Source organism: Ambystoma mexicanum, chromosome 8 (genome assembly GCF_040938575.1).
Source record: "Ambystoma mexicanum isolate Mex_15411 chromosome 8, UKY_AmexF1_1, whole genome shotgun sequence".
Lineage (NCBI taxonomy): Eukaryota > Metazoa > Chordata > Amphibia > Caudata > Ambystomatidae > Ambystoma > Ambystoma mexicanum.
In genome coordinates, this window is record NC_090929.1 from 348,205,750 (window position 1) to 348,229,479 (window position 23,730).

Genomic DNA, 23,730 nt, shown 5'->3' on the forward strand with positions numbered 1-23,730 from the left:
CTTTCAACGTACTTACTTAGAAAGTAGTACGTGTTGGGGAGCGGACAGATTCTCTGAGGCCAACCCAGAGGATTTCTTAGGAGTCAAATGCAGATGTGGCTGAACTATCACTCTTTAGATAATTGCAATGTCATCAACAATGCAAACGTACGGTACAGCCATAAGTAAAAATCTACTTGCATGCTTAACTTCAGTTTATATAATATGCATATATATGCATCGAGCAGCATTTTGTGTCTTCTTTTAACGTGTTTAATGGTGCCCTAATTGTATCGGTGGCATAGACACTGTTCGGCAAAATTATGTCGTCTTTTTTTCTGGCATCAGACTATTTACATTGACCACAGAGTTAAGGAGAAGTGTCTTCGATGACGAATCTAGCGAGGTCATCACTACTTCACCGGGTGAAATCTGCCCTTATGTGGCCAGGGAAAGGCAGAAGCTATCTGACTCAGACCCTCTGGGTGGCTATCTGTGGGAGGACCGCATGAGGGAAGACAACCCTCAGGGAGGCGGAGAAGACTGGCTAGGTCAAGGCAGACATTTCCCTGTTTCTTTAGCCTCTGGTAACACCCACTTGCCTCCCTATTCCTGTATGGCATACTGTAGTGTGGGTGTAGAACCTTCAGTCATAACCAATCACCTGTATTTACATTCCCCTTTGTTTGATAACATTGAGACGAGGGAGAGGACTGGAGTAATGACGATCACTAGAACTGGAAAGCAAACGCCACATTCTAGTTGTTGGAAAAGGTTAACATGTGCTGGGACATTTAAAACACCACACCTGGAGATAAAGAGAGACTCCCTTCTCCCGATGTCGGTCGGGACAGCAAACGAGAGCAGGCTGCACAGCAGAGAATCTGCTGGAGGTGCAGTCCGGGGAGTCTGGAAGCGGAAGGTGTGCCGCGCTTGTGCCACAGACAGCAGGAGCTGTCAGGTGAAGAAGGGGGCAAAGCGGGAACCGGAGAGCAGACGGGACACCCTCTCAGCGGTACGCAAGCCGCAACGTGAACGGTGAGACCCATAGGACGACGAAGCAGCCGAAGGAAACCAGTGAGCCCAGAGAACGAGGTTGGGACACTTGGGTGGCTTCATGGCGGGTGTCACATACCATTGATGAACCTGGTAAGCCCAAACAAGGGAGCTGGGGCACCGGGGCGATTGAGCAAAGAGACTAAGACGAATGAAAAGGGGTCGCTGACCCAATATATGAAAAGTATAATTAAAGAATCTTGAAACTATATAAAAGAGAAGGTGATTACTGATGAGAAGTGTGGGTCTGGGACTCAAACCCAAATACTGAACCAATTAAGAAAGTCCTGGCAGGAGAACAAACCAGGCATACAAAAAGTCTGTGACCACAACCAATCAAGATTGCTGAGCTTGGAAGAGAGGGAAAGCAGTTCCCAAAATGTGTCTAATCTTGGGGAAGGGAGTTTCCCTCACCTTTTGCAGGTGAAGTCTGTGAACTGTGGTAAAGTCAAGAAAGCTCAGGCGTAGAAGCATACCCCTTGAGCCTGTGAATTGTGAAACCTGTAAACTGTGAAAAAGGTAAGAAAGTTCAGGGGAAGGAGCATAACCCTGGAAGCTGTGAATTGTGGAACTGCGAAATCTATGAATTGTGGAAAAGCGAAGAAAGATCAGGGGCAGAGGCATACTCTGTGAGCCTGTGAATTGTGCAACTGTGAAAATCTCAAGGGAAGGGTCATACTCCTTTAGAATGTGGAATGGTCTGTGTTAGGCAGAAACCTGTGCAGTTCCCTCTGGGACCACTGCAAAAGATTTAAGACTACAGGTGTTTGGCAATAAACCCACTTGGTAGCAGTCTGTACCACACAGATTCAATTGGTAGCTGTGGCTGAGCAGTCAGACTTCCCTCAAGAAGAGTTAGGCAGTATACAGAGTATTCACAATAGGTCAAAAGAACATAGTAGAACAAGTAAACACTGACCAGAGCTTGGTGTAAAAGAGATATCATTATTTATTTAAAACCACATCTAGAAAAACACACAGGCACTAATAGTAAGCAATTCAAAAACACGGTCACTAAAAGATATACACTCCCTTAGAAGAATATTAGACAAGTCTTAAGTAAAGCCCCACTTATTTTCAGACAGCGTTGAGCGCTTAACGCAGATGGCACTCTAATAATTTGTTTTAAAAGGGAGAGAAAAGCAGAGAATAAATTGAAACAGGTCCCAACACTTTTACAAGAACACAACAAGAGAGGAAGGCAAAGTAAAACCGTGAAGTTAGAGTTCAATAGGCTGGATCCACTTTAAGAGGATCAAACGAAATGTGTCCAAGGTCACACGGTTGCAGTGCACAAAAGTCTTGAAAAGGTTCAAAAAGGAGTTGGACCAAAGAAAGGGACCAGTTAGAAGGTCAAGGCGGCCAGCCCAGTCCAGAAGGTTAAGGGATTGTTATTACCTTGTAGCAATCTTTAGAAAGGGAGGCCTGGCAGACACGGTACCTTAAAGTGGTGAGAATACTCCAGCGGGGGCAGCGGATGCAAAAGTCGGTGCTTCGTCCGGGGGAAGAGAGGATCTCGTTGGGGAGGAAGACAGGAGTCTGTTGCACTGCCAGGGAAGAAACCAGCCGCGGAGTTTCTCAGGTAAAAGGAGCGGTCCTTTGATTCGCGGTCCAGTGGTAAGTGGCTATCCGGTTGCCGGGGTGCTTGGCACGGGCAATTCGACCACAAGTCGGTCTGGGGTGCGAAGAGAAGAAGGTAAACTGGTTGTGCCCACCAGTCAGGGGAAGAAGCCTCTCCAGCCGGGAGATCTTCTCTGTCGTCGGGAAGTGGTGAGTCGGTTCCGCAGGGCTCCACCGGTGGTGTCGCCGTGGTAGGTCGGCTCAGCTTCTCCCTTGTCGGATTCTCAGGTCCTGTGGCGACTCCTGAAGTTCCAGTCCCCAAAGCCCTGCTCAGTACACCCCCATTCACTCAGCCGAGCTGTCAATCAAACATGCTAAGTGGTGAGCTGGCCGGCTCACCACTTGGGCCAATCACACAAGAGTGCGACTTAAGTTACCAAGTTAAGTCAGTCCAGCGTGCCTAAACCCCCTCCCACACCCCTTGTGGTACCCAGACAGAGTGGCACCACTTTTGGAGGCTTCTGTTGAGAAGCCCGCCAAAAAGTGGAACAAAGGGCTCGACTTGGGTTGGAGTCACAGAAGAGAACACAAACGCCATTTTAGAATCGAGTCCTGGCAAAAAATACCAACCGGCGAATTAATATTAAATAAATAAACCGGCGGTATGTTCGAGGCTATGAGAATTAAATAATTAAAGTTGGTAGCCTCGAACAATGGGAAAATCCCAAAGGGATATATTTTCGCGGTCGAATATAAAAAGTAGTATCCACTGCCACCAGCCAAAACTCGACCAGGGGGGACGGAGACGTGCCCCCTCGACTAACAGACCCCGGGCAATCGAATTGCCCCGACCAGTACGTCCACAATATGATGGTTTGTACTGGTTTCTGTTAATAATTTGGGACTAGTAAAGCCAATGGTGACTTTACATGCCCTGGGAGACAGTAGTCAGTCCCAGGGTATGGAGTCTATGGTGGGGTGTCACTATGACACCCCTGTGTCACTGCACGGAGGGTGCTGTGTAACACACATAGTAAAAACACATGAGACCATATGGAGTAAAGGACCCCATAGCCCATAAAACACATTAACAGTCAAAGGAACACCATAAATCATGTCCAAGAGTGGGAGAAAAAGAGTCTCACTCTTGGCAGGAGAAAAAAACAAACTCCAGAAATCCAGCAAAGCTGCTGGGGGACTCACTAGGTTAGGAAATTCAGCCTAAAGAGAGAATTCTCCCTAACAGTCTGACCTTAAAGGAGAACAAGAAATCAAAAGAGAAATTCGATATCTTGAGTTGATTAACTGCGTAAACCGGGGGAAACTCAGGGGAAGGGTCATACCCCTTGAGATTGTGGAGTATGGTAATGTGAAAGTGAAGAACATTGAAAACTGAGAAATCCAGGTGAAGGGAAGAACCCCTTGAACTGGTATAACTTTGTTGGTTTCTTTTACACTTTGGAACTTTATGGTGGAACTTTGGAAAGGAGCTGCGGGTGATCAGCTAAAAGACATTTTCCCCTTCACATTATATTGAGTTTAGTGTGTGAGGGTCAAGTTAGGATTTTGGACACAGGATTGAGAACTTGAGAATTTGTTGTTTTGGACATTCTGACACGGATGCTCCTTAGTTTTGTTGCGGCAGGGAAACCCCTCCTAGAATTAGGGAGGATTTCCCCAACTCTCTCTTTTATTTTATCAATAAAAGTCTTTAACAATCACCATAATGCCACTGTGTCCTAGTCTTACACTTGATCCATGACACTTTCCTCTTCCATGGGGATTATTTTGTGAGAATCCCCTCGCCTTCTTCCAATTAGTTGCATTCCTGAGCATCCTCAGGCTTCGGCTGGCATCTGTTGCTTGAGAGGCATTGTCCATATTGCTCTGAAGTATGTTTGCTTCCTGTGAAATAAGATCATATTGTTGCAAATAGCTCAAAATCACTTGTCGGGTGTCGGAAGAATGGCAATAGATGATATGATAAAAACAGATTGCTGGATATAATGTAATATTGTAAATTAAAACCCATCAGCGCCTCAAAGTTGGGGCTAAATTCCTTTCGATTGTTAGAGACCTCTAGAGAGGAATCGTAGAACATTCTTATTGTCTCCCCATCTCTTAATTTCTCCATGGTGCGTAAAAGTGGCCATGACCTCCATTTTGTGTTGCAAGTTCAAAAAATGAACTGTAATGATTGTGGGTTGATCCATCCTGCTCAGCTTCAGTACGGGCGCCTCATGGGCATGCTCTGTCGTGAGGTCTTTAGCGCCCCGAGTGGGGAAAGTCCTTCAATAGCAGATCACAGATGAACATCTGCACTACCACTATTATCTGGCACTCAGGCCACCCACATTTTATTTCTCCTTGATCAGTTTTGCTGGTCCTAAATCCTGGCTGTGAAGCACTGAATTTCTTCAACCACAAAATCCATTTAATTAGGCAGTATGACAAAATGATCATCTACTCCGCTTATGCATCGCTCATTGTCGGCTATGTGGTCAGACAGCAGATTCATGCAGTTATTAAGTTAGTAAGCACTTTGAGTTCTTTCGCCAAAGTATACATTTACTGCACCCTCTGATTCAATGTTTTCATTCCTACCATGAGTGCCTGCAGTTGGGCATCATAATTTCCAAGTCCCCACAACTAAAGTTCTCCTGCTGGTTCTGCTTCTTGATTTAGAGTTCAGAGGTGTGTAGTGGCATTTTGCGGGAAGTGAGATATTCAGGGAGGTCTTGTTTCAGGAGATGCACGTTATGGTGAGGTATCAATAAGTCAGTTGCCGTATTGAAGACCAAACCCAGTGCAAGGTAGGCAGATGGTGCACCATTACAAACTGGGGCGCCCTCCCGGAGTCTCAAATTGAGAAATCTATTATTTTTTCTGAACAAATGTGGCCATTGGGACAGTAAAAATGTGATCAATATTAAACATAGTCTCAGCTCTTTTCACAGTTCTAGGTGATTTCCTGCTCTTCCAGGCCTGCTGGTGCAACCAAAGTCTGAGCGCAATTAACACATTTCCAACAGGGGGATATCTAATCTCTGTTCCATGTACAAGGTGAAAATGAGTCCAGCGCCCAAGATGACCTTGCCCTTGTTTCTTTGCCCCTAGACATCGGACCAGCCGATGTCTGGCCCTCTGCCGTTCTTCCTCCACCAAGGGTGATATGGAGTCAGGCCTCAGCATCTCTCTGCCAACCCTGGGAGCAGACATTGTCAAGTCGCCGAAGTCCACTCTGCTGCCGGCACCCCATCACTGCCCTAACCACTGCCGAAGATGCAGAGCCCGGTAGAAGGGAGGAGCACCAGCGTTGCACTACTGAGGGTCCACGGTGTGAGCCAGCACCGCCCAGCGATTGGTCACAGGCCTGCTCTTTGAGTAGCAGGCACATCAGCAGTGAGGCACGCGACACCCACTCGTCAGGTTCAGGGTAGCGCTGAGCTCTTTATGCATCATTTACAGCTCCCCGTGCCATATGCACAATATGCTTCTCCAAAAAGTGCCAATCTTTCTAAGGCTCTCAAGCGCCAAAATGGATTTCATTTGATTTGAAAAATGTACAACTCGCAATAAAAAGTCTGAGAGACCGAGCAGAAAGAACTGCATCTGGGCACGGATGGTAAAAATAACAGGTAATATGGATAAAGGGGGACAGAGATACTGAACTGAATCTCCAGATGGAGGCTGTTATAGAGCTATGAAGCTTGGGGGGACAAATATACGTTGCCCATGCAGAAGTATTTGAAGCTGGGACTGCTCCAGAGGTTGGTTGGCCAAACACGAGGGCTAGGTGTGTACATTGTGACGCTGTTGCGGGTCAGGAAAATATGGAGTAAGAAGTTGGTCCACGTTCTGGTTTGAATTCAGTGAAGTTTGGGGCAGGGCAGGAAGAACTGTCCCTATGGCAAATCTGGCAGCAACATTCTGCTGTCTGGCCAGATGGTACTTTTGGAGGCGGAATAAACGGCATTTGCATACTGCAACTAAAGAGTTCTGCAGGTGTCAAAGGCACACTGGTGAAGGGCTTGTCTCAGGAAAACAGCATTATATCTGAGTCCTTATTTGGCCACTGTTGCAGATGTCACATTTGCCATGTTCATTTTGAATGAGCCAACAGGCTATGGGTCTAACAGGATACAAGGTGACCAAGGATCAGGTAAGGTATATATGTGTAAGGTGTGTGAGCTAGCACTATGAAAGGACAGAATTGATAAACACAGGGCACAACAGAAATGTATAACACAACCTAAAGACTTCACCCAAAAAGCTTTCAAACGCCAACAATGTTTGACATATAGTGCAATCCCACAAGGTCAGGCACCTGAAGACCTGATCTAGCAGGAGTTGCCACATTTGGCTTTGTCACTGTGACAGGAGTTCCATGTACTTTACCTTTCTCATGATTTTTCGGCCATAGAACATCACTTTGTCTCTCTTGCGAAATCGGTATCGAGGCACGTCTGGCTGCTGTTCCCCTAAAAAGACAGAAATACTGTTATTAGCACTATGTTCTTCATGCACATATTTATATGTCTTTTTAACAAATTAACAAAATAAGAGGCACAATACACATACTAAGAGCATTTCTAGTCTTGCATCCTGTGTTATGGATATGCACATGCTCACGCTATGTAGTCATGATAAACCTGCCTGGCAGTCACACAAGGGTGCCCCTTCTGGCTGCTCCCTGGTAACTGCAGGCACGGGCATCACAGACCGGATCAATTAGCTTGCGGCATGGATTTTGTCATTAGTAATATATATTTCTTTTATTTATTTGCATTTTTAAAGCGCTCACACAGCCCGGGGGCATCGAAGGGCTGTTACAGGAATGTCTTAGTTGCGTATTTATAATGTGCTTAATACCCAGAGGTTTCTAAGCGTAGACCCGGGTATCGAACCAGTGTTGCTTCGTGCTGTCTTGTTGCCAAGGCGAACACATTGCCGCTGAGCTATCTTCCCAGGAGATAAATAGTATAATATTTCCATTTGGTGACAAGAGACACACAGAACATTAAAATGTACTCAAGGAGGTGAACAGTAGTCCCATTATTCCATGGTGCCCTGGCCACTTACTATGCTGTGCACACCTATCTTGGTGTTTGGCTGCCTAATGTGGCAGTGATTTTCTTTCAAAAGTCTCTTGTGACTTCTTTGATCAGTTTGTGTAATTCTTTCAGTGCTGTATTATGCTTTTGCTTCTTCTCAAAATTAGGCTCTTTTGAACTTCTACTTATTTCTTCTCTCTTGTTAAGGGTTTCCGTTTGCTTGTTCCTCACCACTTTACTTTTACTACAAAGAGTTATTCTTCTCTTTTCCCAGGGTAAGATTATCCAACCTTTATGACTCACTCTCATAAGATTTTCTTCCTTTCTACGTAATTCACAAGCTTTGTTCTCTTTACTTACAGCTTTGATTTCTTTCTTTAATTTGACTGGGACGAGTACGAGTACTCCTATAAAGATTCTCATTCACTTCTCGTGCTTTCAATCTTATACTTTCATTTTCTTGTCTGGGACGAGTAGGAGTAGTCCCATAACAATTCATGTTCACTTCTCTGGCTTTCAATGTTAGGTTCTCATTTTTTTGACTGGAACGAGTATGAGTACTCCCATAAAGATGCTCATTCGCTTCTCTGGCTTTCAATTTTCTGGTCTCATTATCTTGACTGGGATGAATACGAGTAGTCCTATAACAATTCGTATTCACTTCTCTGGCTTTCAATGTTAGGTTCTCATTATCTTGACTGGGACGAATAGGAGTAGTCCCTGTGAAGGCATCATGAAGTAGATGCAGAAAAACTGAATAAAGTTTGGCCTATAAAATTTTATTAAATCAAAAACTGGGTTGGAAAAAGGCCCGACTTGCCCTGTGCTAAGGTGGGATTTCCCTACTTAAATGAAACTAATGATAGTCTGTGTCAGGAAAACCAAAGCAAATGTCTGTCTGTGTCCAAAACCTATACTTGCCCTCACATCTAATTGTATACAATGTGTAGGGAAGTCAGCATCAGAATGAGAAGTGTTCAAAATAAAAGTTCAGAGCTTCTTCCAGCTCTTGGTTGGAAAAGGGGTTTTCCTTTCCCAAGGTTCAAGATAGTTCACAGTACAAAGAGGGGTTCGCTTCCCCAACCTTTCAAGTATCTCAACTTTCCAAAACAACACAATTCCTTGGGATATTTCCCCACTCTTCGGTCTTGGTTACCTTTCACCAATTTCATATAGTTCAGTTCCTTAATTTCAGATCACACAAGTTTTCCTTTATATTCAATTACAAACTTGTGGGTGATTTACGTGGCTTTTCCTTAGGCGGGTGAACTCGTTCTAGGCAGAGTTGCTAGACTACACATTCCACCCATTACAGGTCATGCAACCAACACCCCTTAATTCCTTCTTCTTCATAGGCACGTTGCCACTGTTTCAGCTTCACAGTGGTGCTGGACTTATTCTCATCTCACACCCTCTTGATGCTTCAACACTGCTTTTTTGCCAGCATTTACTAGTTGCACTTTCACATATTCTACTGGCTCTTACCACTGCTTATTTTCTCAAATTACACAGTTCTTTATATTCTTATTGTGCTTGCCAATGCTTGTTCTCTCCGGTTACACAGTGCCTTGTTTATCAGGGAATTGCAACCAACTGCTTTCAATGAGATCGATATTCAAAAGGCTTCCTTTCATTCAAATCAGTCACTTTAGAAACCAACACAATATTCCCAGTATACTTTCCTGCTGGGAACTTGTACACTTGTTCAAGGGGATTAGTCACAAGTTCAAATATTACAGTTTTCTCTGGTCCTCTCTTGGCCTGGAAAAATCTTGCTTAAGCTCACACTTGCATTTAATTCACCATGGGATTTTGCTCGGCTCCAGTTTAGCCTTCCTTTCATCTATCTCTTTTACAGTTCGGTATTCACACAACCTTTCACTTGGTTTTCTTATCAGTTAGTTGTCATCATGATTATCAAAAGCATTTAATAATTGGACTAAGTTCAAACTCGACAGGCATTCATATCACCCATGCAGTGTTTTGCTCATTCGCGAGCGACCTGACCTGTAGCAACCACACGGTCTACAGCTCAGCGTCCTGGAATCACTCAGGCTTCTCTGACTCACCGGGTACGCTGTCTCCAGGTGCTCTTCTTCGTGATGGCAGGCTCACTGTGGCTGTCGCTTCTCCTGGCTTGGCATGCCTCTTTTCCTGCGTCTCTTCCACCTTGGTTGTGCAGAGAAAGAGTCTCTGACTCCAAGAGGTATGCAAACCAGCTCTGCTAACAGAGACCTCTCAAAAGCTCCCGCCACCATCAGCTTCTGCTGCAACTACACTTCAGCTCATAGGCAGTTCGGCACGCGTCTCTCTGGCTTCACCTCCAGCATGTTCAGCAAGCGTTCCACGGACGAGTCTATTGACCTCACCTGAGCAGGCCATTTATACCATCCCCTTGGCTTCAGGTGTAGGCAATGTTTATTCATTACATAACGATCTTGGTACTCAGCATCCCTCTTCTTCGTCCCAGTACCAGAGTGTTGTCTGTGTGTGTAATTAGAGTCAATAAAGAGAGGCTGTATGTCTCTGATTTTTGTCTCTTCCCCGTTCCTGACTGGTGTTTATTGGGAGATGATTTACTGGAAAAATAGGGAAGGCACTGGTAATAACCTACAAAGGCCTGGGGGATATCAGACCCATTAGAAAAGGGAAATGGGGGATACCGTGTCTCACCCATGGGTGCCTCATCCCCACTCCCCAAGTCTCCTCCACCCAGGTGATCCTCCCTCGCGTATGCACCCCCCATGGTCAGGATCCGATAGTGACGGCCTTTCCCTGGCCACCTGGGAGGAGGCTATATTGGGGAAAGAAGTGAGTACGCCCTCAGATTCCTCACATCCCACAACAATTTGTATTCAATTCTCTGGCTTTCAATCTTCTGGTCTCGTTATCTCGACTGGGACCAATATGCGTAGTCACATAACAATTCTTGTTCACTTCTTTGACTTCTCTGGCTTTCAATGTTATTTTCTTATTATCTTGACTGGGACTAATATGAGTGGTCTCATAACAATTCTTGTTCACTTCACTGACTTCTCTGGTTTTCAGTCTTATAGTCTTGCTAGCTTTACTGAGACAGGTATGAGTAGCCCCAATAACAATTCTGCATCTCCCTCCTGATTGTCCCGTTTTCCCAGTCCTGTCACTCTTAGGGATAACGTCAGCAGGGTTTATTTTAGTTCAAGGCAGGTTCTCTTATTCGCCTGTCCGGCTTCCTTTATTTCTTCAATGCATCATACTGCGTATCTTCCTTTAAGATGGCCGTCCGGTGTTTCAGATACCGGGACGTTACGCGGTTCCAGCCTCGTCATTTTCACGTAGCTTCTGGGACTGCAGGTCCACCATGGGATCCTCCTTGTCACGCCAGCACTCTTCTTTTCTCACTCTCTCCAATTTACAGGACCCTGCACGTCCAGCTCTCGAGTATCGGTATATGAGCAGTTTTGCAACTCGTGGGTTTTTTCGACCACAGTCTCCTCCCCTCTCAGGAACTATGTAGCCGTGGGCCTTCCGCCAACGTACCTGCGTGTGTGTGTGTGTGTGTGTCTCCCTCTCTGCCATCTTTGGCCTCTCTTCACATTGCTCCATCCTCCTCGTCTCAGTTAAATGAGATTTTCCATTTAAAATGACACTCCCAGCTTCTTGCTGATAATAACACATACTTGTTCTCTCTTCATACAAGTCCTTGCAGGTTATGTCTAAAGAGGTAATGTTGGGATCTTCTTTAGGGAGTTCCTCGAAGGGAGTCCTTGTGCCAACAGGGGGAAGCTTCTACCGATGAGATCCCACTTGCCTCGAACACTAGGGAGCAAGTTCTGGAGTGGGCTCAACTCCCTAGCCTCACAGAGGGATGGGAAGGGGTTGGGTCTCCCCCACCAGGGGAAAAGCGACGCATTCCTGTGAATCTGCACACTAGCCAGGGGTGATCGGGGGTTGTGTTACAGAAACCTAGATGTGGTGCAATTCCTCAAACATTGCCCTCATCTAGTACAAAACACCCATTCCTTCAAAGCAGTTAAACCAGGGTCATATTTTTCCTACTTCTCATACAGTAATGGGGTGAACTAATCCATATTTTCCTTCAGCATGTTTGCCCTAGTGATAATACTGTGTAAAGTTCCTATAACATGGCCCCTGGTGTTCACCTAATTCATGAAGTACACATCTGGTGTCTGGCTCCCTACCACAGAAGCTAAATGGCGATCAGATCTTTCACTAGGTCCCAGTTTGTTGTGAAGCTTGATACCCCAGCAATACCTATTGTTCAGCTCATTTATCAAGCCCCAGTCTGGTGTCTGGCTTCTGTGACAAATCAAGTATATTCACCCCTTCTCCCACAGGGGGAGACTCCTATTTGAGGCTAGGGAGGTGAGCCTGCTGTGCAAGCCCCTCCCTAGGGGGTTTGGGCAAGTGGGACCTCATTGGGAGAGACTCCACACTTTAGGAAAAAAAAAGACTCCTGTTCCTGTGAGGAACTCCTTAGGCCACACACCATAGCAGCATATATGGGACTACCTGCTGTGAAGAATAATATGACACCTGAAGGCAATGCTGAAACAAACCAATTTAGAAAAGGAAAACAAGATGTTTCTTTAAGGAGAAATGTATATTAAACTGAGACAAGACCATCACAGCAGGGAGCGCAAGCAGCTCCCCATCACCAGCCCCCTTATACAACAACAGAGAGAATAGAAGCCGGGAACGGGAAGCCGGCTAACCCAAAGCACAAGAAACCAGATACCAAAGAGGACAACGGGAAAAGCGGAAGGCCACCGGGATAAGATTATATGAAGAGAGAAACTCGTCCCAGTCATAAGGAGGAGATATTCACTAACAGAGAATAACAAGGAACCCTGTATGAGAAATAGTTAAAGAATGGAAACTATGACAATTCCCATAATGTTGTCACAGCTTCCGATGGCAGAGCTCCTACCCATGAGGCCCGTGTGGTAAGGCCGCTACCCGATAGTCCCCCTCAGGGTGGTACTCTGCAGGTGGATCTCATGGGAGGGGAGATCCCCTTTGGGAGCAGTGACGACCATCTAGAGAGAATGCAGCATTCCCACCTAACACATGACCCTGGTACCGCTTCCCAAAGTTACCAAACCTTTCCTTCCTCTCAATCCCCTTCACACTTACAGTCACATACCATCTAGTTTGTTAAGGCAACTCCAATAGAGGATACTGAGACGAGAAAGAGGACTAATGAGTGAACATCTCAGTATACACTTAGTACTGAGGCGAGGAAGAGGACTAGCGAGTCACCATCTCAATGCTCACTTAGTACTGAGACGAGGAGGGAAAGCGGAGCAATAACGAGTCTGCGTTGGAACCACTTTCAAGAGTCTAGTGGTTCATACTCCATGATTGGCCGAATTAAGAAAAATACCAAGGAAGGACTTGGCAGTGTGTCAAGCTCTCCCAGGAGGAACCACGGGAGCCGAATCGGGCTGAATGTAGAGACGGGTGCTGACCGAGACACCGTGCAGCGGAAGAAGAAACTCTGGGAAGGTCCAGGCTGGAAGGACCGCACGGCCCAGAAGCAGGAGAATCCTCCAGGCGTCCCAGAGAATGAGTAACAGCGAAGGCAAATGAGGACGCCGGCCCAGACGAGAAGAGACCTGCAGAGGCTCTGCAGGAGGAGAGAATCTCCAGAAAGGTACTGGAGTACCACGTGTGAGGTCAGCTGCCTCGAGGGAGTGGGCAGTCACGTATGCCATGCAGCAGGGTACGTGGGAAGCCACAGAAGCTGGAGAATCTCAAGGAGGTCACAGCAAACACCAGAAAGGTGAGTCTGGGACTTGCACCGAAATAGTACACAGAGTTGTACTAAGGCTTGGCAGGAGAGTGGATCAAGTCTACAGAAAGTGGGAATATCGCCGGAGAGGTGAGTCTGCGACTCACACCCAAATAGTACATGGAGTTGTACTAAAGCTTTGCAGGAGAGAGAACCAAGTCTACAGAAAGTGAGAATACCTCTGGAAAGTTGAGTTTGGGACTCGCACCCACATCATACAAGAACTTGTGCTAAGGCTTGGCAGCAGAGCGAACCAAGTCTTCATAAAGAAGGCGTAAAGCTGAAAAGGCTAGCCTTGGATTTGCACCCAAAATCACACGTGGAGAGTGCATCACTTGGTAAGAAGGAACCAGGTCTGAACCCAAGGGTCAAGGACCGATACAGCTTGGAGAGAGCATACAGGCAACACGTGGACAGTGCATCACTTGGTGGGAGGGACCCAGGTCTGCACCCAAGGGTCAGGGACCCTTCCAGCTTTGAGAGGACATCCAGGCAAAGCTTTTCAACACAGAAACTAGCCAAATCTATCTATCTAAAATATTTTTATATAGCGCTACTCGCCTGAAAGCCTCAGGGCGCTGACAGACAGACAGAACATAGAAGAAAAAGTGTTGCATGATGCAACAAAAAGCTGGACCAAAGGGAAGGGTCCATTAAGGCTTGTGTTTGGCTAATCACATCAGTTCAGTTTTGTATCCATCAACCAGGGTCTGGAACCCCAAAGAATGGATTTGTAAGCCGAATGAAGACTGGGGAAAGATAGACATTTCTCCATCAGTCAAGGAATGGCTGGAGTCAGATGAACAGAATCTGACGTGGCCTGCCTTTTGTCCAGGGGAAGAGAGACACCCCTCTGGATCAGAAGACACCTTTTTGTTCAGTTAGCTTAGCGTCTAAGGGACTAAGTTAGGATTTTGACACTGTACATTGGGACATTTACTTTGGACATTCTGACATTAGTTATTTCCGTTGAGGCAGCAAACCCCCTCTTAGAGTTAGGGCGAGTTAGGTATTTTCTTTCCTTCTGCTCCTTTGAAAAAAGGTTTATAGCCAAAACCAGGACCCCCTACATGTCAGAGTCCTACTTCTGCACCCTTACAGAACAAATACCATGGAATGAAGGGAAATTACACAATGAGTTTAAAGATGAAAAGTGGAGAAAGCCTGTGTAAAATCCTGTAAAGAGGCATGCAAGATACGATTACCAAGTGAACATGATAAAGAAAGACAGTTAAAGAGAGAGAACCCAGGAAAGGGGAATTATCAAAATGGATCAAGTTCAACCCAAGCTAGGAACGACTGGGTTACACGACTGTCAAAGATCTACAAATGTAGATAAGACTGTGGGAAAGTATCTTAAGGAGAATGATCACAAGTATATCAGTAAAGAGATGACCTAAGAGCATTGTGAAAGAGCTACAAGAGCTTATCAAGGAGATATCCAGGGACTATTCCAGAAGATTGTATTAGGAACATATGCAGTGAAAGAGAGACTTTCAAAACACCAGAAGATAAAAGAAGACATTATCTTGCCCTCGTTTGAGTTGGTTATATTAGTGGTACGGTCAGGTAGAGTTAGGTCAGGACTGAGTACATTTTACTTTGGAAACTTCCTGACAACTAATGAGCACCTTTAGTTTCTTTAGCTAGGCAGGGAAAGATAGGCTTTATTCATTTAATTTCATTAAAAACACGTCAGAATTTCGATAACCTGTCTGACTCCTTCTTCCGACCAACCGCACTCCCTACCCCAACAGTTAACCATGTTTATTTCCCTTGCCTAGGCTATAGTTCAGTGACTGACTCCCGACCACAGTGGTTATGTAGTGTTTAGCTCTTAAATCCATGTACAGGTTGGTCCCTCGCTCTGTACTCTAGTGGCCATTGAAGGGCTTACCTCTGATCTGTACCCCTCCCCGGAAGTCCTTCAAGGATGGCAACCTTCTCCACATTGCCACTCTTAACTCTCGCTCTGCAATCAAGCATTCTTCTGATATCTGTCACCTTCTTGAGGAACTGGACCTTGACGTCCTCGGTCTCACTGAGACATGGTTCATGGCCAGCTCTGTCACCAGCTTTGACACACTCCTACCCGACGGCTACAAGATCCTCTCCGTGCCCAGGCCCAACCGTGCAGGGGGGGGTGTAGCCCTTATCTTCCCTGAGTGGATTCCTGCCACTGTCACTCCTACGCAGTCATACTCCTCTTTTGAATGCCTTGTCTGCCGTCTCTCTCTCTCTCCTAGCCATTCCCTTACCGTGGCTACTATCTATCGGCCACCTGGTCAAATCTCCTCCTTCCTCTCCGAGTGGGCTGACCTCTCCTCCTCACTCCTGTCCTCAACCACTCAACTCCTCTTTCTTGGTGACTTCAACATCCACTTGGATGTTTCCTGTCCCCCCACGGGACTCTTTTGTGACCTCTGCGACTCTCTCTCACTCTCTATTCTCCCGTCTGGGCCTACTCATTCTGCAGGGCACACTCTTGATGCTCTGATCTCTTCTGACCTTCCCCTCTCCGTCCCTCTCTCCACTCCTCTCTCCTGGAGTGATCACTTTCTCCTATCCTCCCACATCACCCTCCCTACCCCACTGACAAAGCCACCCTCACCACTGCCACCCACCTTCTCGGTCATCCGACCCATGAAGCGCGTGTCAGTTGAGGCTTTTGCTGCCACCTTCGCACCCCTCCCTCCCCATTCTGCTGACTCCCACCCTGACACTGCCCTCTCCATGCTCCACTCTGCTATATCTGATACTCTTGATATCCTTGCCCCTGTCATGAGAATCCGCCTGAAGCCTAAAGCCAAATGTAACTCCTGGTATGACTCGGAGCTCGTTACCCTTAAACGCAAGTGCAGGGTGGCAGAGAGGAAATGGCGTGCTTCATGTTCATCCTCTGACAAACTGGCCTGCCGCCTGCTCCAAAGGCATTACCGTCTCTCCAAGAAGAGAGCCCTTATCCAAGCCCGCATCTCTGCTGCATCTAACAACTCGGCCGAACTCTTTAAAATCTGCAAGGAGCTTGCCAACCCTGCTGCAGTCTCTACCTCTCCTGTCCCCTCCCAGGCCCTCTGCACTGCACTTGCCTCTTACTTCATCTCTAAAACTCAGGACATCCTGTCCTCACTCTCCTCCTATCACCTCCCTCCCTCTCTTCCTGGCTCTTCCTCTGGCCCTTCTACAGCCACCCCTCCTCCCTCCTTCTCTGCCTTTCCCCTTTTCTCTGCTGATGAGGTTTCCAAACAAGTCCGATCTATGAAAGTCTCATCCAAACAGGTTCACCCCTGTTCCTCCAAAACTATCAAGGACCACATCGATGCCCTGGCTCCTGCCCTGGCTGACTTTTACAACCACTCCTTCGCCTCTGGAGTCTTCCCATCCCCCCTTAAGCACTCCCTTGTGCACCCTCTTCTTAAGAAACCCTCTTCTGACCCCTCCTGCCCGGCTAACTATCGCCCAATCTCCATCACTCCCTTCCTGGGCAAGCTCCTGGAGAAACTGGCCATCTCCCAGCTTAACCTCCATGCTGAATCTGTTGGCAGTCTTCATGACCATCAATCTGGCTTCAGAGCTGCCAGAAGCACGGAAACTGCTCTCCTGAACATCCGTGAGGACCTACTCTTGAACCTTGACTCCAACACTCCGTGTGTTCTCATTCTGCTCGATCTCTCTTCTGCCTTTGACACTGTCAACCATGCCATCCTGCTCAACCGTCTCTGTGATAACCTGGGTATCGCTGGTCAGGCTCTGGCGTGGCTGACCTCTTTCCTCTCCAATCGACCCTCCCAGGTCCAACTGGGGTCCTTCCTCTCTGACATCTTTTTCTCCACCTGTGGTGTCCCCCAGGGATCAAAACTCTCCCCCTGGCTGTTCAACCAGTACCTGGCACTCCTTGCCCACCGCATCGCCGCTCTCTGCCCCAACTTTCAGTGCTATGCGGACGATACCCAGCTCATTTTCAGGCTACCCTCGGCCTCCTCCTCTCCTTCCCTCATCTCTGACTGTCTGTCGGCTATCCAGGAATGGTGTGCTGCCAATGACCTCTGCCTTAATGTCAGTAAGACTGAGATTCTACTCATCGGCACACCCACTCCCTCCTTCCCTGCAGCTCTCTGGCCGGCCTCTCTTGGCCCTCATCCTGCACCTACCTGCTCGGCAAAAAACCTTGGGGTTATCTTCGACTCCACACTCTCCTTCTCTCCTCATATATCTGACGTCTCTAAGAAGTCACACTACCAGCTGCACCTCCTCAGAGGTATTCTTCCCTTCCTCTCCTTCCCCCAGAAGCTCACTGTCTCACGAGCCCTGGTTCTCTCAAAGCTGGACTACTGTAACAGCCTCTATCTTAATCTGCCTGCCTCCACTCTCCGCCCTCTGCAACTCATCCAGAACAGAACTGCGAGACTTGTCCTTGGCCTTAAGCCCAGGGACCGTATCTCTCCAGGACTGAAGTCTCTACACTGGCTCCTAGTGGCTGCGAGGATAAAGTTCAAAACCCTCTGCATTGTCCACAAGGCCTTCTGGGGCCTAAATACCTTCAACTCTCTCTTCCTAAATATCTTCCTTCCCGAGCCCTTCGCTCATCCGTCTCCAACTCCCTCTGGGTCAGCCGCTTCTCGAAGCAACGAACTGGGGGTAGATCTCTCTCCGCGGCAGGGGCCTCCCTCTGGAACAGCCTTCCTGCCTCCCTGAAACTTGAGGAGAACCATCTACGGTTCCGGAAGCACCTCAAAACCTTCCTCTTTGCTTCTGCTTTCTCTCTCCCTCTCCCCTGCTAATTCTTCGCTGAATCTGCACCGAATCTGCAACTGGGCCACTCTCGCCGACCTCGGTCCTGGGCCCAGCCACTCTGCACTTGCACTGCCTCGCTGGCAACCCCTGCTCTGCGGGACTGTCTCTGTATCCCTACAGCCCCCGTTCCCAGCACTTGTCTGCACTTACCTTGCACTTGCCACCAGCTGGCCCTATTCATTTTATTATATATACTTACCTTGTACTGCACTTGCCCCTTCCCCTCCCCTTGCGCTTTGTCCCTTCCCCCTTCCCCTGCACTTGCGCGATCTGAATGACACGTTGTCTGTCTTCCCCCGTTTCCCCCTCCCTTCCTCGTCGCGCCTTGAAACACTTGAAACGCTTGTGTATAGGCGCGTTACAAATGCCATATCATATCATATCATATCATTTGGTGTTCAGCTCTTTTTTCCAGCATCAGTCTGGAATTTGGCAGCCTACTCTATGTGTTTTTTTTTTAAAGAATGTTAGGCTGGTCATCTTTGTTCCCCTGTTGAACCCACCTTTCCTAGTTTTGACCTACCACTCTGTTTCCCTTTATCCTTTCTCTTTGTTATTTTGAGTTTCTACAAAAAGAAATGTAAAAAAAGGGACAAATGTTTCAAGGCAAAACAGCCATTAGTTTGGCCATCAAGCCATCTGGATTTGAGGTCCTTTACCCATCCCAGCCTGTTACCTTGCTCTCTTCATGAGCTCTGACCCACTATGTGCCAGTCCAGGGATAGATTAAACACTGGAGGACAGTCTGGGAATACATTAATGGAAACCTGAATAATTCTATGCATTTTTATCAGTTCCTTTTAATGGTGATAACATTGAAAAAACATATGGTACCACTGCAGACAGCTTCTTTCATTATTTGGGCACATACTAATTGGCCCAAATCTATGACAACTAACAATGAAAACATGTTTTAATATATAAATGAATAGTATGAGTAACAGTATGCTCCGACACTTGGTGGTTTAGTATCAAACTAATGGCTACTTGCCTTGAAACATTTTCCCTTTTTTAAAAAATAGAAAACCAAAATAACAAAGAGAAGGAAAAAAGGAAACTGAAAGAGTGGTAGGGCAAAAAGAGGTAAGGTGGGTTCAACAAGGGAACAACCAAGCATTGTTTAAACAAACAGATCAAACATACAACTCATTGAACAGTGTCCATATTTGTTGAAATTTGCTAAATTAATTCAGTTTGATATAAGATACTGTTTCACTCGTTGAGATGTTTGTCAAGTTTTGTATCCTCCGTCTTGTAGCTGCTTCCTGGAAACAATAAGAGCTCTATAAATCCATCTTATTGATGCCGAGATCCCAAACCGAGGGGAGGCAGCCAAGGACGCAAAAGAGAGACTAACAACAGAGGATAGATCCCCCGTTTGATTGTTGCAGAAACGCATCCCAACAAGGGGGCATGTTGTTGCATGACTAACATGTAAGTGCCTGCACTTATCTCATAATTGCATAACCATCACCTGCTCAAGGCCGGTAAATTAAGATTTCATGTCATGCATGTTTGATCAGATCTTTGACCGCTGCCTGTTATGGATTTCTTCAACTCAAAACTCCACCCCATCTGAATTTGATGGGGTGTTGACAGATTGCACTATCGATAGATCAACTCGTAGAGTGCTGAGGAAAAGGTTTGGTGAGAGGAAAATCACATGCAATGTTGGCACACCACATAGTGCATATGGAAAATTGAGTTCAGTGTTCCCAAGGGGGGCACTTAAATGGGTGTATGAAATGTTCATTTTGTCGCAGCTTATATATTTAAATTCGAAAAAGTCAACATGAAGTACTGTAGAGAACCAATTACTAAAATGTCATTTATCTTGTTAACACCTACTCGTTGACAAGATTTCCAATAGGACATTCATTTTTAAGGCTAGCTGTTTCCATATCCAGGTTTCTCCTGAAAAAAGATATGTTTTCCATTTCCTATGACTGCATGCTTTCCTCCTGCTATGCCTGTTTTAAGTAGAAATCAAAATGTTTGTTTGACTTTGGACCAACACAAACATACCAATTGTCTTCCCAGAAGTGATGTGCCTAGGACAGAAACATCTAATTGGCTATATTTATTTCATAAACAGAGTTGTAGGCTTATAATTATAATTGTTCTTTTATAACAGGCTGAATACCAGTGAGTGGTTTCTAAAGGCGGGATCGGGATTCGAACCTGTGGTGCGCTGTGTTGTCTTTCTTCTGAAAAAACGCGTTACCCCAGAGCTATCTTTCCTCTTTCCCTGCTTGATGATGGAATCTGAAAAGTAATATCTGAGAAAAAGGCGGGAATGAAAAAATTGACTATTTAACTCTATGTAATTTCTGGAGACAAAGGGCAGTGTGTGGTTGCGAGAAGGGGAATGGAACAGCAAGATCATCTGAACAAGTAGAACTGGGGTATGTGAGAAACCGGACGGTCGTCTCTCGTCTACTCCCCCTGGATCCTCTGTGCAGGTGGCCAGGGAAAGGCCATTGCTTTTGGATCCTGCCCCTGGGGGCAGACAATCAAAGGCTGATCACCTGGATAGAGGGTCCTTGGGAATTGGAGGTGGGATATCCTTAGGTAAGACCCAGTATTCCACATCCTCCTTTCAGCAGGGAACCCCGATCCCAGAAGTAGTTATGGGATATTGTGCACCATGTTCCCTTATCTCTGAGAAGAGCAGAGGATACTATCATCCAAGACGTGTTGGACAGAGAAGGAGAAAGACTGGTGATGAGGTACCTTGGGCCAAAACACAGTATTCCCTTGACCTTATGACAATCAGCCTAACCCTCTCCCGACCTTGATGAGTCAGTATAGAGCAGTACGCTTTTATTCCCCACTTGGGGTAACTAACAGTACTGAGACAAAGAAGAAACAACTGAGTTAAGAATAGTACACACTTTCCCCACTCTAGTACTGAGACGAAGAACAAGCAACTGAGAGTAATAGACCCCTATTACTCTAACCACTTTGGTATTGGAACGAAGAAGATGCATGAAGGTCAGGCATGTCTGTGTAATCAGAGTCAGGCAGTATTAATTGATGGTATACACCTGCAGCCCATTAAAGGACCATAGGTGTATAAATGGTAGAAGGCTGAAGCACAACAAGAAAGCAGGGAAAGATGCAGCAGAAGGAGACGTGCGGGAGCGAGAGAAGCCGAGATGCTGAGAAGCCAACCAAAAACCCCGGGAGTCCTGCTGGAGTGATTGTGCAGGACAGAGACCCCACAGAAGGGAAGGCGGGTAGCTGATGCTGCCAAGCAGCGAAGGCGGAGCTACGCACGAGAGCCGGGGAGTGCTGAGCGAAGCACACAGCGAACAGGCTTTCCCACTCGGGGAGAAGCTGTTAACAGGAGCTGTCAGGTCCAGGTAAGCGTCAGGGACACTAGGACCATCTGTACAATCGAAGGGACCGTGAATGTAGTAGTGGTCCACGGGAACAAGCAAAGTTGCCTTTAATGAATACCAAAATGAAACAAGCAAAGTTGCCTTTATTGAATACCAAATTGAAAGAAACAAGCACAGTTGCCTTTATTGAATACAGAATTAAATGACAGAAGCAAAGTTGCATTTATTGATTAACGAACTGAATGAACCAAGCACAGCATCATTTTTGGAATAGCAAATTGAATGAAGGACGCAACGTTGCATTTATTGAATACTGAATTGAATGAAACATGTAAGGCTGCACTTTTTGAGTACTGAACGGAAGGAAATAAGTAAAACATGCATCTATTGAATACTGAATGAAAGGGAAGAACAAACTTGCTAAATATTGAACAATGAACTGAAAGCAATTAGGAAACTAAGTTGAATGAAAGACTCTGAGGGCAAAGTTGGAGTCAAGGTTGAGAAACCACTTGTATATTAAGGTTGTGGAGCTATATGGAGAAACTACGTGTTTGGATAAATATTGAACTACTCAAGGAGACCTGGAAGTTCCTGGTTGCGTGATCTGTAGTGGGTGGACCGTATGGTCTAAGACTGCACCAAGACCAGAAAACCCATATATGTTAACGTGGAAGTTTGCTGTTTGTGGAAGAAGGAAAACAACCATTGGTGTATGCCAGCCTTGGGGAAGGGAACCCTGAGTTGCAAAGAATTGTTGAAATACAAAAACCAAAGCTCCAAGATACTTCTTTTTTAGTATCATCTTTTTATATTGCACTGGTATTGAACTTGAGGAAGGGAACTTTTTTGCTTCAAGTCCGAAAAAAGGTAAATTGAACATTGTAATTCGCTTATTGATATTTGGGGAAAAGAAGCTGAAGTGTAACCCTGAGCTGGAAATAGCTCAGCACTTTACTTTTGGAACACTGTTTAGTTTATGGTTGACATCTGTGAAGAATTCATGGTGGCAACAAGTTAGACAGACACAAGTGATCACAGTTCAAGGGTGTTGATTGAACAATGAATGCTGTATGCAGGTTGGAAAAACACCTAATCTAAACCTAAATCTAAGATGGGAGCAAGCGTCGACCATCAAATAAAAAATAAGGCATTACTAGTGGCGTTGTGTTAAAATAAAAATGGCCTATACTAAGAAACCTATTGCCAAACCGCCCAACTAATACAAAAAGGGGTGTGGGATAGTTATCAAGAAAGGAAATAAGTGTTCTCAAATAATATGTCAGGATGAGCTAGCCTGGGTCAACCTTCCCCACGTCTTGAGTACGGGGTAAGAGCTTGGAGCACAGTATAGTCTCGAGCTTCTTCAGGACGAGACAACAGTTCCAATAGCAGTTCTCACGACCGTTGATGGCCAAGTCTCATTTTCTTTGAAAGTCTCTTGCCTTCGGGGCCTGAAGTGTTCAATAACAAAAACAAAAGTTCAGTTTCCAGTGTTCGCTGTGTGATGGGTTCTCCCTTGGGTCCCCTTCTTCTGGGCATCGACCCTTTATTTATCGTATTCGACAAATCTTAATGACTTTTTAAACATACAGTTCTCTCACAGTTCATAGAACTTGGTTCAAACCTACAACTCTGCGATTCTCACTCAACACAGCCCGGTTCTTATCGTTTTCCCTTTTGACTCACCGGCTGTGACGAACAGCTTGGCTTTTCTTCTTCATTGGAGTCAAGGCCAGTACCACGGTCGCGGGAGCTTCCCTCGCTCCTTGCCCAGTTTACCTTTGACATCTGCTGCAAGACACTTGTGCTATTGTTTGCAATCTAAGGCTCTCTTCCACAAAGGTTCCACGGGTCTGGGACGAAAAGGGCAAGGTCACTTCTCTCCTCGCCACCCTCTCGATTCTTGCCGCCTTTCTCCTTCACTTGAACTGCTGCGCCTGTTTAGCCGACTCACTGTGCTGTCTGCCGTGCTCGCCTTGCTCGTAGTGTGCTCTCTGGCTCCACCTTTTATCCCAGTGGGGAAGGGAAAGGGCGGTCAGGTGCGTGTGATTCTGATCAATTGCCTGACTTTGCCTGACCCTTGTATTGGGACATGTCAGTTAAACAGCTCTAGTGTTAGTCCGATGTCCTTTGTATTGTGCGA

General features: G+C 46.2%; 1 protein-coding gene across 3 annotated transcripts in view; it reads right to left on the reverse strand.

Moving 5' to 3' along the window:
• The window catches only part of PNPLA7 (patatin like phospholipase domain containing 7), a 2,986,886-nt gene that overhangs the window by 2,587,594 nt on the left and 375,562 nt on the right, over window positions 1-23,730 (reverse strand). For all 3 annotated transcript variants that reach the window (XM_069609797.1, XM_069609798.1, XM_069609799.1), the window contains one exon: window positions 6,994-7,076. In XM_069609797.1, coding sequence (XP_069465898.1) covers window positions 6,994-7,076 — 83 coding nt within the window. The remainder of the gene's footprint in view (window positions 1-6,993; window positions 7,077-23,730) is intronic.